The 13,591-nt window shown below is 51.7% G+C and overlaps 1 protein-coding gene across 1 annotated transcript in view; it reads left to right on the plus strand.

Moving 5' to 3' along the window:
* Window positions 1-267: 267 nt before the first annotated feature.
* Window positions 268-13,591, plus strand: part of LOC140407613 (methionine--tRNA ligase, cytoplasmic-like) — a gene marked incomplete at its 5' end in the record, with an annotated part of 17,588 nt that continues 4,264 nt past the window's right edge. Inside the window, 2 exons of the mRNA XM_072494962.1 lie at window positions 268-438; window positions 13,031-13,126. Coding sequence (XP_072351063.1) covers window positions 268-438; window positions 13,031-13,126 — 267 coding nt within the window. The remainder of the gene's footprint in view (window positions 439-13,030; window positions 13,127-13,591) is intronic.

A 13,591-nucleotide genomic window follows, 5' to 3' on the forward strand; every position in this document is an offset into this window, starting at 1 on the left:
AGGAGGTTACAGAGATAGGGAGGGGTGTAGGGGGCTGGAGGAGGTTACAGAGATAGGGAGGGGTGTAGGGGGCTGGAGGAGGTTACAGAGATAGGGAGGGGTGTAGGTGCTGGAGGAGGTTACAGAGATAGGGAGGGTGTAGGGGGCTGGGGGAGGTTACAGAGATAGGGAGGAGTGTAGGGGACTGGAGGCGGTTACAGAGATAGGGAGGGGGTGTGTAGGGGGCTTTAGTTCCACTAATCAATCTGGGTTTCCCCTCGAACACAGCTGGAAGACAGGCTGGAGAAATGGCTCCAAAAATCCATCGATTCTGGAGACTGGACACCAAACGCTCGCTTCATCACCCGCTCTTGGATCCGAGACGGCCTGAAACAACGGTGCATCACACGAGATCTGAAATGGGGGACACCCGTTCCTCTGGAGGAGTTCAAAGACAAGGTGCGGCCTCGTCCACGGGGTTAGATACAGAGTAAAGCTCCTTCTACACTGTCCCCATCAAACACTCCCAGGACAGGTACAGCACGGGTTAGATACAGAGTAAAGCTCCCTCTATACTGTCCCCATCAAACACTCCCAGGACAGGTACAGCACGGGGTTAGATACAGAGTAAAGCTCCCTCTACACTGTCCCCATCAAACACTCCCAGGACAGGTACAGCACGGGGTTAGATACAGAGTAAAGCTCCCTCTACACTCTCCCCATCAAACACTCCCAGGACAGGTACAGCACGGGGTTAGATGCAGAGTAAAGCTCCCTCTACACTGTCCCCATCAAACACTCCCAGGACAGGTACAGCACGGGGTTAGATACAGAGCAAAGCTCCCTCTACACTGTCCCCATCAAACACTCCCAGGCCAGGTACAGCACGGCGTTAGATACAGAGTAAAGCTCCCTCTACACTGTCCCCATCAAACACTCCCAGGACAGGTACAGCACGGGGTTAGATACAGAGTAAAGCTCCCTCTACACTGTCCCCATCAAACACTCCCAGGACAGGTAAAGCACGGGGTTAGATACAGAGTAAAGCTCCCTCGACACTGTCCCCATCAAACACTCCCAGGACAGGTACAGCACGGGGTTAGATACAGAGTAAAGCTCCCTCTACACTGTCCCCATCAAACACTCCCAGGACAGGTACAGCACGGGGTTAGATACAGAGTAAAGCTCCCTCGACACTGTCCCCATCAAACACTCCCAGGACAGGTACAGCACGGGGTTAGATACAGAGTAAAGCTTCCTCTACACTGTCCCCATCAAACACTCCCAGGACAGGTACAGCACGGGGTTAGATACAGAGTAAAGCTCCCTCTACACTGTCCCCATCAAACACTCCCAGGACAGGTACAGCACTGGGTTAGATATAGAGTAAAGCTACCTCTACACTGTCCCCATCAAACACTCCCAGGACAGGTACAGCACGGGGTTAGATACAGAGTAAAGCTCCCTCTACACTTTCCCCATCAAACACTCCCAGGACAGGTGCAGCACGGGGTTAGATACAGAGTAAAGCTCCCTCTACACTGTCCCCATCAAACACTCCCAGGACAGGTACAGCACGGGGTTAGATACAGAGTAAAGCTCCCTCTACACTGTCCCCATCAAACACTCCCAGGACAGGTACAGCACGGGGTTAGATACAGAGTAAAGCTCCCTCTACACTGTCCCCATCAAACACTCCCAGGACAGGTACAGCACGCGGTTAGATACAGAGTAAAGCTCCCTCTACACAGTCCCCATCAAACACTCCCAGGACAGGTACAGCACGGGGTTAGATACAGAGTAAAGCTCCCTCGACACTGTCCCCATCAAACACTCCCAGGACAGGTACAGGACGGGGTTAGATACAGAGTAAAGCTCCCTCTACACTGTCCCCATCAAACACTCCCAGGACAGGTACAGCACGGGGTTAGATACAGAGTAAAGCTCCCTCTACACTGTCCCCATCAAACACTCCCAGGACAGGTACAGCACGGGGTTAGATACAGAGTAAAGCTCCCTCTACACTGTCCCCATCGAACACTCCCAGGACAGGTACAGCACGGGGTTGGATACAGAGTAAAGCTCCTTCCACACTGTCCCCATGAAACACTCCCAGGCCAGGTACAGCACGGGGTTCGATACAGAGTAAAGCTCCCTCTACACTGTCCCCCATCAAACACTCCCAGGCCAGGTACAGCACGGGGTTAGATACAGAGTAAAGCTCCCTCTACACTGTCCCCCTCAAACACTCCCAGGACAGGTACAGCACGGGGTTAGATACAGAGTAAAGCTCCCTCGACACTGTCCCCATCAAACACTCCCAGGACAGGTACAGGACGGGGTTAGATACAAAGTAAAGCTCCCTCTACACTGTCCCCCATCAAACACTCCCAGGACGGGTACAGCACGGGGTTAGATACAGAGTAACGCTCCCTCTACACTGTCCCCATCAAACACTCCCAGGACAGGTACAGCACGGGGATACATACAGAGTAAAGCTCCCTCTACACTGTCCCCATCAAACACTCCCAGGACAGGTACAGCACGGAGTTAGATACAGAGTAAAGCTCCCTCTACACTGTCCCCATCAAACACTACCAGGACAGGTACAGCACGGGGATACATGCAGAGTAAAGCTCCCTCTTCACTGTCCCCATCAAACTCTCCCAGGACAGGTACAGCACGGAGTTAGATACAGAGTAAAGCTCCCTCTACACTGTCCCCATCAAACACTCCCAGAACAGGTACAGCACGGGGTTAGATGCAGAGTAAAGCTCCCTCTACACTGTCCCCATCAAACTCTCCCAGGACAGGTACAGCACGGAGTTAGATACAGAGTAAAGCTCCCTCTGCACTGTCCCCATCAAACACTCCCAGGACAGGTACAGCACGGGGTTAGATACAGAGTAAAGCTCCCTCGACACTGTCCCCATCAAACACTCCCAGGACAGGTACAGGACGGGGTTAGATACAGAGTAAAGCTCCCTCTACACTGTCCCCATCAAACACTCCCAGGCCAGGTACAGCACGGGGTTAGATACAGAGTAAAGCTCCCTCTACACTGTCCCCCATCAAACACTCCCAGGCCAGGTACAGCACGGGGTTAGATACAGAGTAAAGCTCCCTCTACACTGTCCCCCTCAAACACTCCCAGGACAGGTACAGCACGGGGTTAGATACAGAGTAAAGCTCCCTCGACACTGTCCCCATCAAACACTCCCAGGACAGGTACAGGACGGGGTTAGATACAAAGTAAAGCTCCCTCTACACTGTCCCCCATCAAACACTCCCAGGACGGGTACAGCACGGGGTTAGATACAGAGTAACGCTCCCTCTACACTGTCCCCATCAAACACTCCCAGGACAGGTACAGCACGGGGATACATACAGAGTAAAGCTCCCTCTACACTGTCCCCATCAAACACTCCCAGGACAGGTACAGCACGGAGTTAGATACAGAGTAAAGCTCCCTCTACACTGTCCCCATCAAACACTACCAGGACAGGTACAGCACGTGGATACATACAGAGTAAAGCTCCCTCTACTCTGTCCCCATCAAACTCTCCCAGGACAGGTACAGCACGGAGTTAGATACAGAGTAAAGCTCCCTCTACACTGTCCCCAACATACACTCCCAGGACAGGTACAGCACGGGGATACATACAGAGTAAACCTTGGATGACGAGTGATATTGTAGGCCTCGTCAAAAAGAAAAAGGAGGCATTCGTCAGGGCTAAAAGGCTGGGAACAGACGAAGCCTGTGTGGCATATAAGGAAAGTAGGAAGGAACTTAAGCAAGGAGTCAGGAGGGCTAGAAGGGGTCATGAAAAGTCATTGGCAAATAGGGTTAAGGAAAATCCCAAGGCTTTTTACACGTACATAAAAAGCAAGAGGGTAGCCAGGGAAAGGGTTGGCCCACTGAAGGATAGGCAAGGGAATCTATGTGTGGAGCCAGAGGAAATGGGCGAGGTACTAAATGAATACTTTGCATCAGTATTCACCAAAGAGAAGAAATTGGTAGATGTTGAGTCTGGAGAAGGGTGTGTAGATAGCCTGGGTCACATTGTGATCCAAAAAGACGAGGTGTTGGGTGTCTTAAAAAATATTAAGGTAGATAAGTCCCCAGGGCCTGATGGGATCTACCCCAGAATACTGAAGGAGGCTGGAGAGGAAATTGCTGAGGCCTTGACAGAAATCTTTGGATCCTCGCTGTCTTCAGGGGATGTCCCGGAGGACTGGAGAATAGCCAATGTTGTTCCTCTGTTTAAGAAGGGTAGCAAGGATAATCCCGGGAACTACAGGCGGGTGAGCCTTACTTCAGTGGTAGGGAAATTACTGGAGAGAATTCTTCGAGACAGGATCTACTCCCATTTGGAAGCAAATGGACGTATTAGTGAGAGGCATCACGGTTTTGTGAAGGGGAGGTCGTGTCTCACTAACTTGATAGAGTTTTTCGAGGAGGTCACTAAGATGATTGATGCAGGTAGGGCAGTAGATGTTGTCTATATGGACTTCAGTAAGGCCTTTGACAAGGTCCCTCATGGTAGACTAGTACAAAAGGTGAAGTCACACGGGATCAGGGGTGAACTGGCAAGGTGGATACAGAACTGGCTAGGCCATAGAAGGCAGAGAGTAGCAATGGAAGGATGCTTTTCTAATTGGAGGGCTGTGACCAGTGGTGTTCCACAGGGATCAGTGCTGGGACCTTTGCTATTTGTAGTATATATAAATGATTTGGAGGAAAATGTAACTGGTCTGATTAGTAAGTTTGCAGACGACACAAAGGTTGGTGGAATTGCGGATAGCGATGAGGACTGTCTGAGGATACAGCAGGATTTAGATTGTCTGGAGACTTGGGCGGAGAGATGGCAGATGGAGTTTAATCCGGACAAATGTGAGGTAATGCATTTTGGAAGGGCTAATGCAGGTAGGGAATATACAGTGAATGGTAGAACCCTCAAGAGTATTGAAAGTCAAAGAGATCTAGGAGTACAGATCCACAGGTCATTGAAAGGGGCAACACAGGTGGAGAAGGTAGTCAAGAAGGCATACGGCATGCTTGCCTTCATTGGCCGGGGCATTGAGTATAAGAATTGGCAAGTCATGTTGCAGCTGTATAGAACCTTAGTTAGGCCACACTTGGAGTATAGTGTTCAATTCTGGTCGCCACACTACCAGAAGGATGTGGAGGCTTTAGAGAGGGTGCAGAAGAGATTTACCAGAATGTTGCCTGGTATGGAGGGCATAAGCTATGAGGAGCGATTGAATAAACTCGGTTTGTTCTCACTGGAACGAAGGAGGTTGAGGGGCGACCTGCTAGAGGTATACAAAATTATGAGGGGCATAGACAGAGTGGATCGCCAGAGGCTTTTCCCCGGGGTAGAGGGGTCAATTACTAGGGGGCATAGGTTTAAGGTGAGAGGGGCAAGGTTTATAGTAGATGTACGAGGAAAGTTTTTTACGCAGAGGGTAGTGGGTGCCTGGAACTCGCTACCGGAGGAGGTAGTGGAAGCAGGGACGATAGGGACATTTAAGGGGCATCTTGACAAATATATGAATAGGATGGGAATAGAAGGATACGGACCCAGGAAGTGTAGAAGATTGTAGTTGAGTCGGGCAGTATGGTCGGCACGGGCTTGGAGGGCCGAAGGGCCTGTTCATGTGCTGTACCTTTCTTTGTTCTTTGTTCTTTGTAAAGCTCCCTCTCCACTGTCCCCATCAAACACTCCCAGGACAGGTACAGCACGGGGTTAGATACAGAGTAAATCTCCCTGTACACTGTCCCCATCCAGCACTCCCAGGACAGGTACAGCACGGGGTTAGATACAGAGTAAAGCTCCCTCTACACTGCCCCCATCAAACACTCTCAGGACAGGTACAGCACGGGGTTAGGTACAGAGTAAAGCTCCCTCGACACTGTCCCCATCAAAGACTCCCAGGACAGGTACAGCACGGGGTTAGATACAGAGTAAATCTCCCTGTACACTGTCCCCATCCAGCACTCCCAGGACAGGTACAGCACGGGGTTAGATACAGAGTAAAGCTCCCTCTACACTGTTCCCATCAAACACTCCCAGGACAGGTACAGCACGGGGTGAGATACAGAGTAAAGCTCCCTCGACACTGTCCCCATCAAACACTCCCAGGACAGGTGCAGCACGGGGTTAGATACAGAGTAAAGCTCCCTCTACACTGTCCCCATCAAACACTCCCAGGACAGAGACAGCACGGGGTTAGATACAGAGTAAAGCTCCCTCTACACTGTCCCCATCAAACACTCCCAGGACAGGTACAGCACGGGGTTAGATACAAAGTAAAGCTCCCTCTACATTGTCCCCATCAAACACTCCCAGGACAGGTACAGCACGGGGTTAGATACAGAGTAAAGCTCCCTCTACACTCTCCCCCTTCAAACACTCCCAGGACAGGTACAGCACGGGGTTAGATACAGAGTAAAGCTCCCTCTACACTCCCCATCAAACACGCCCAGGACAGGTACAGCACGGGGATAGATACAGAGTAAAGCTCCCTCTACACTGTCCCCATCAAACACTACCAGGACAGGTACAGCACGGGGTCAGATACAGAGTAAAGCTCCCTCTACACTGTCCCCGTCAAACACTCCCAGGACAGGAACAGCACGGAGTTAGATACAGAGTAAAGCTCCCTCTACACTGTCCCCGTCAAACACTCCCAGGACAGGTGCAGCACGGGGTTAGATACAGAGTAAAGCTCCCTCTACACTGTCCCCATCAAACACTCCCAGGACAGGGACAGCACGGGGTTAGATACAGAGTAAAGCTCCCTCTACACTGTCCCCATCAAACACTCCCAGGACAGGTACAGCACGGGGTTAGATACAGAGTAAAGCTCCCTCTACACTGTCCCCATCAAACACTCCCAGGACAGGTACAGCACGGGGTTAGATACAGAGTAAAGCTCCCTCTACACTGTCCCCATCAAACACTCCCAGGACAGTGACAGCACGGGGTTAGCTACAGAGTAAAGCTCCCTCTACACTGTCCCCATCAAACACTCCCAGGACATGTACAGCACGGGGTTAGATACAGAGTAAAGCTCCCTCAACACTGTCCCCATCAAACACTCGCAGGACAGGTACAGCACGGGGTTAGATACAGAGTAAAGCTCCCTCTACACTGTCCCCATCACACACTCCCAGGACAGGTACAGCACTGGGTTAGATACAGAGTGAAGCTCCCTCTACACTGTCCCCATCAAACACTCCCAGGACAGGTACAGCACGGGGTTAGAGACAGGAGTAAAGCTCCCTCTACACTGTCCCCATCAAACACTCCCAGGACAGGTACAGCACGGGGTTAGATACAGAGTAAAGCTCCCTCTACACTGTCCCCATCAAACACTCCCAGGACAGGTACAGCACGGGGTTAGATACAGAGTAAAGCTCCCTCTACACTGTCCCCATCAAACACTGCCAGGACAGGTCCAGCACGGGGTTAGATACAGAGTAAAAGTCCCTCTACACTGTCCCCATCAAACACTCCCAGGACAGGTACAGCACGGGGTTACATACAGAGTAAACTCCGTCTACACTGCCCCATCAAACACTCCCAGGACAGGTACAGCACGGGGTTAAATACAGAGTAAAGCTCCCTCTACACTGTCCCCATCAAATACTCCCAGGACAGGTACAGCACGGGGTTAGATACTGAGTAAAGCTCCCTCTGCACTGTCCCCATCAAACACTCCCAGGACAGGTACAGCACGGGGTTAGATACAGAGTAAAGCTCCCACTACACTTTCCCCATCAAACACTCCCAGGACAGGTACAGCATGGGGTTAGACACAGAGTAAAGCTCCCTCTACACTGTCCCCATCAAACACTCCCAGGACAGGTACAGCACGGGGTTAGATACAGAGTAAAGCTCCCTATACACTGTCCCCATCAAACACTCCCAGGACAGGTACAGCACGGGGTTAGATACATAGTAAAGCTCCCTCTACACTCCCCATCAAACACTCCCAGGACAGGTTCAGTACGGAGTTAGATACAGAGTAAAGCTCCCTCTACACTGTCCCCATCAAACACTCACAGGACAGGTGCAGCACGGGGTTAGATACAGAGTAAAGCTCCCTCTACACTGTCCCCATCAAACACTCCCAGGACAGGTACAGCACGGGGTTAGATACAAAGTAAAGCTCCCTCTACATTGTCCCCATCAAACACTCCCAGGACAGGTACAGCACGGGGTTAGATACAGAGTAAAGCTCCCTCTACACTCTCCCCCTTCAAACACTCCCAGGACAGGTACAGCACGGGGTTAGATACAGAGTAAAGCTCCCTCTACACTCCCCATCAAACACGCCCAGGACAGGTACAGCACGGGGATAGATACAGAGTAAAGCTCCCTCTACACTGTCCCCATCAAACACTACCAGGACAGGTACAGCACGGGGTCAGATACAGAGTAAAGCTCCCTCTACACTGTCCCCGTCAAACACTCCCAGGACAGGAACAGCACGGAGTTAGATACAGAGTAAAGCTCCCTCTACACTGTCCCCGTCAAACACTCCCAGGACAGGTGCAGCACGGGGTTAGATACAGAGTAAAGCTCCCTCTACACTGTCCCCATCAAACACTCCCAGGACAGGGACAGCACGGGGTTAGATACAGAGTAAAGCTCCCTCTACACTGTCCCCATCAAACACTCCCAGGACAGGTACAGCACGGGGTTAGATACAGAGTAAAGCTCCCTCTACACTGTCCCCATCAAACACTCCCAGGACAGGTACAGCACGGGGTTAGATACAGAGTAAAGCTCCCTCTACACTGTCCCCATCAAACACTCCCAGGACAGTGACATCACGGGGTTAGCTACAGAGTAAAGCTCCCTCTACACTGTCCCCATCAAACACTCCCAGGACATGTACAGCACGGGGTTAGATACAGAGTAAAGCTCCCTCAACACTGTCCCCATCAAACACTCGCAGGACAGGTACAGCACGGGGTTAGATACAGAGTAAAGCTCCCTCTACACTGTCCCCATCACACACTCCCAGGACAGGTACAGCACTGGGTTAGATACAGAGTGAAGCTCCCTCTACACTGTCCCCATCAAACACTCCCAGGACAGGTACAGCACGGGGTTAGAGACAGGAGTAAAGCTCCCTCTACACTGTCCCCATCAAACACTGCCAGGACAGGTCCAGCACGGGGTTAGCTACAGAGTAAAGCTCCCTCTACACTGTCCCCATCAAACACTCCCAGGACATGTACAGCACGGGGTTAGATACAGAGTAAAGCTCCCTCAACACTGTCCCCATCAAACACTCGCAGGACAGGTACAGCACGGGGTTAGATACAGAGTAAAGCTCCCTCTACACTGTCCCCATCACACACTCCCAGGACAGGTACAGCACTGGGTTAGATACAGAGTGAAGCTCCCTCTACACTGTCCCCATCAAACACTCCCAGGACAGGTACAGCACGGGGTTAGAGACAGGAGTAAAGCTCCCTCTACACTGTCCCCATCAAACACTCCCAGGACAGGTACAGCACGGGGTTAGATACAGAGTAAAGCTCCCTCTACACTGTCCCCATCAAACACTCCCAGGACAGGTACAGCACGGGGTTAGATACAGAGTAAAGCTCCCTCTACACTGTCCCCATCAAACACTGCCAGGACAGGTCCAGCACGGGGTTAGATACAGAGTAAAAGTCCCTCTACACTGTCCCCATCAAACACTCCCAGGACAGGTACAGCACGGGGTTACATACAGAGTAAACTCCGTCTACACTGCCCCATCAAACACTCCCAGGACAGGTACAGCACGGGGTTAAATACAGAGTAAAGCTCCCTCTACACTGTCCCCATCAAATACTCCCAGGACAGGTACAGCACGGGGTTAGATACTGAGTAAAGCTCCCTCTGCACTGTCCCCATCAAACACTCCCAGGACAGGTACAGCACGGGGTTAGATACAGAGTAAAGCTCCCACTACACTTTCCCCATCAAACACTCCCAGGACAGGTACAGCATGGGGTTAGACACAGAGTAAAGCTCCCTCTACACTGTCCCCATCAAACACTCCCAGGACAGGTACAGCACGGGGTTAGATACAGAGTAAAGCTCCCTATACACTGTCCCCATCAAACACTCCCAGGACAGGTACAGCACGGGGTTAGATACATAGTAAAGCTCCCTCTACACTCCCCATCAAACACTCCCAGGACAGGTTCAGTACGGAGTTAGATACAGAGTAAAGCTCCCTCTACACTGTCCCCATCAAACACTCACAGGACAGGTGCAGCACGGGGTTAGATACAGAGTAAAGTTCCCTCTACACTGTCCCCATCAAACACTCCCAGGACAGGTACAGCACGGGGTTAGATACAGAGTAAAGCTCCCTCTACACTGTCCCCATCAAACACTGCCAGGACAGGTCCAGCACGGGGTTAGATACAGAGTAAAAGTCCCTCTACACTGTCCCCATCAAACACTCCCAGGACAGGTACAGCACGGGGTTACATACAGAGTAAACTCCGTCTACACTGCCCCATCAAACACTCCCAGGACAGGTACAGCACGGGGTTAAATACAGAGTAAAGCTCCCTCTACACTGTCCCCATCAAATACTCCCAGGACAGGTACAGCACGGGGTTAGATACTGAGTAAAGCTCCCTCTGCACTGTCCCCATCAAACACTCCCAGGACAGGTACAGCACGGGGTTAGATACAGAGTAAAGCTCCCACTACACTTTCCCCATCAAACACTCCCAGGACAGGTACAGCATGGGGTTAGACACAGAGTAAAGCTCCCTCTACACTGTCCCCATCAAACACTCCCAGGACAGGTACAGCACGGGGTTAGATACAGAGTAAAGCTCCCTATACACTGTCCCCATCAAACACTCCCAGGACAGGTACAGCACGGGGTTAGATACATAGTAAAGCTCCCTCTACACTCCCCATCAAACACTCCCAGGACAGGTTCAGTACGGAGTTAGATACAGAGTAAAGCTCCCTCTACACTGTCCCCATCAAACACTCACAGGACAGGTGCAGCACGGGGTTAGATACAGAGTAAAGCTCCCTCTACACTGTCCCCATCAAACACTCCCAGGACAGGTACAGCACGGGGTTAGATACAAAGTAAAGCTCCCTCTACATTGTCCCCATCAAACACTCCCAGGACAGGTACAGCACGGGGTTAGATACAGAGTAAAGCTCCCTCTACACTCTCCCCCTTCAAACACTCCCAGGACAGGTACAGCACGGGGTTAGATACAGAGTAAAGCTCCCTCTACACTCCCCATCAAACACGCCCAGGACAGGTACAGCACGGGGATAGATACAGAGTAAAGCTCCCTCTACACTGTCCCCATCAAACACTACCAGGACAGGTACAGCACGGGGTCAGATACAGAGTAAAGCTCCCTCTACACTGTCCCCGTCAAACACTCCCAGGACAGGAACAGCACGGAGTTAGATACAGAGTAAAGCTCCCTCTACACTGTCCCCGTCAAACACTCCCAGGACAGGTGCAGCACGGGGTTAGATACAGAGTAAAGCTCCCTCTACACTGTCCCCATCAAACACTCCCAGGACAGGGACAGCACGGGGTTAGATACAGAGTAAAGCTCCCTCTACACTGTCCCCATCAAACACTCCCAGGACAGGTACAGCACGGGGTTAGATACAGAGTAAAGCTCCCTCTACACTGTCCCCATCAAACACTCCCAGGACAGGTACAGCACGGGGTTAGATACAGAGTAAAGCTCCCTCTACACTGTCCCCATCAAACACTCCCAGGACAGTGACAGCACGGGGTTAGCTACAGAGTAAAGCTCCCTCTACACTGTCCCCATCAAACACTCCCAGGACATGTACAGCACGGGGTTAGATACAGAGTAAAGCTCCCTCAACACTGTCCCCATCAAACACTCGCAGGACAGGTACAGCACGGGGTTAGATACAGAGTAAAGCTCCCTCTACACTGTCCCCATCACACACTCCCAGGACAGGTACAGCACTGGGTTAGATACAGAGTGAAGCTCCCTCTACACTGTCCCCATCAAACACTCCCAGGACAGGTACAGCACGGGGTTAGAGACAGGAGTAAAGCTCCCTCTACACTGTCCCCATCAAACACTCCCAGGACAGGTACAGCACGGGGTTAGATACAGAGTAAAGCTCCCTCTACACTGTCCCCATCAAACACTCCCAGGACAGGTACAGCACGGGGTTAGATACAGAGTAAAGCTCCCTCTACACTGTCCCCATCAAACACTGCCAGGACAGGTCCAGCACGGGGTTAGATACAGAGTAAAAGTCCCTCTACACTGTCCCCATCAAACACTCCCAGGACAGGTACAGCACGGGGTTACATACAGAGTAAACTCCGTCTACACTGCCCCATCAAACACTCCCAGGACAGGTACAGCACGGGGTTAAATACAGAGTAAAGCTCCCTCTACACTGTCCCCATCAAATACTCCCAGGACAGGTACAGCACGGGGTTAGATACTGAGTAAAGCTCCCTCTGCACTGTCCCCATCAAACACTCCCAGGACAGGTACAGCACGGGGTTAGATACAGAGTAAAGCTCCCACTACACTTTCCCCATCAAACACTCCCAGGACAGGTACAGCATGGGGTTAGACACAGAGTAAAGCTCCCTCTACACTGTCCCCATCAAACACTCCCAGGACAGGTACAGCACGGGGTTAGATACAGAGTAAAGCTCCCTATACACTGTCCCCATCAAACACTCCCAGGACAGGTACAGCACGGGGTTAGATACATAGTAAAGCTCCCTCTACACTCCCCATCAAACACTCCCAGGACAGGTTCAGTACGGAGTTAGATACAGAGTAAAGCTCCCTCTACACTGTCCCCATCAAACACTCACAGGACAGGTGCAGCACGGGGTTAGATACAGAGTAAAGTTCCCTCTACACTGTCCCCATCAAACACTCCCAGGACAGGTACAGCACGGGGTTAGATACAGAGTAAAGCTTCGTCTACACTGTCCGCACTGTGTCTAATTCTGTCTGTATCTCCGATCGCAGGTATTCTATGTCTGGTTTGACGCCCCCATTGGTTATATCTCCATCACTGCTGACTACACCGAACACTGGGAGAAATGGTGGAAGAATCCAGACGAGGTAAAGGCTGGGAATTGTCACGTCGAGGCTTTTAACCCTGACCTGCCTCAACCTCCTCTTCCTCCTGTTCAAATTTCACACGCCGGATACACCCCTCCCTATCTCTGTAACTTTCTCCAGCCCCCTGCACCCCTCCTTATCTCTGTAACCTCCTCCAGCCCCCCTGCACCCCTCCTTATCTCTGTAACCTCCTCCAGCCCCCTACACCCCTCCCTATCTCTGTAACTTTCTCCAGCCCCCTACACCCCTCCCTATCTCTGTAACCTCCTCCAGCCCCCTACACCCCTCCCTATCTCTGTAACTTTCTCCAGCCCCCCTACACCCCTCCCTATCTCTGTAACCTCCTCCAGCCCCCTACACCCCTCCCTATCTCTGTAACTTTCTCCAGCCCCCCTACACCCCTACCTATCTCTGTAACCTCCTCCAGCCCCTACAACCCACCCTATCTCTGTAACCTCCTCCAGC

This window comes from Scyliorhinus torazame, unplaced genomic scaffold, assembly GCF_047496885.1.
Source record: "Scyliorhinus torazame isolate Kashiwa2021f unplaced genomic scaffold, sScyTor2.1 scaffold_1643, whole genome shotgun sequence".
In the NCBI taxonomy this organism is placed as follows: Eukaryota; Metazoa; Chordata; class Chondrichthyes; order Carcharhiniformes; family Scyliorhinidae; genus Scyliorhinus; species Scyliorhinus torazame.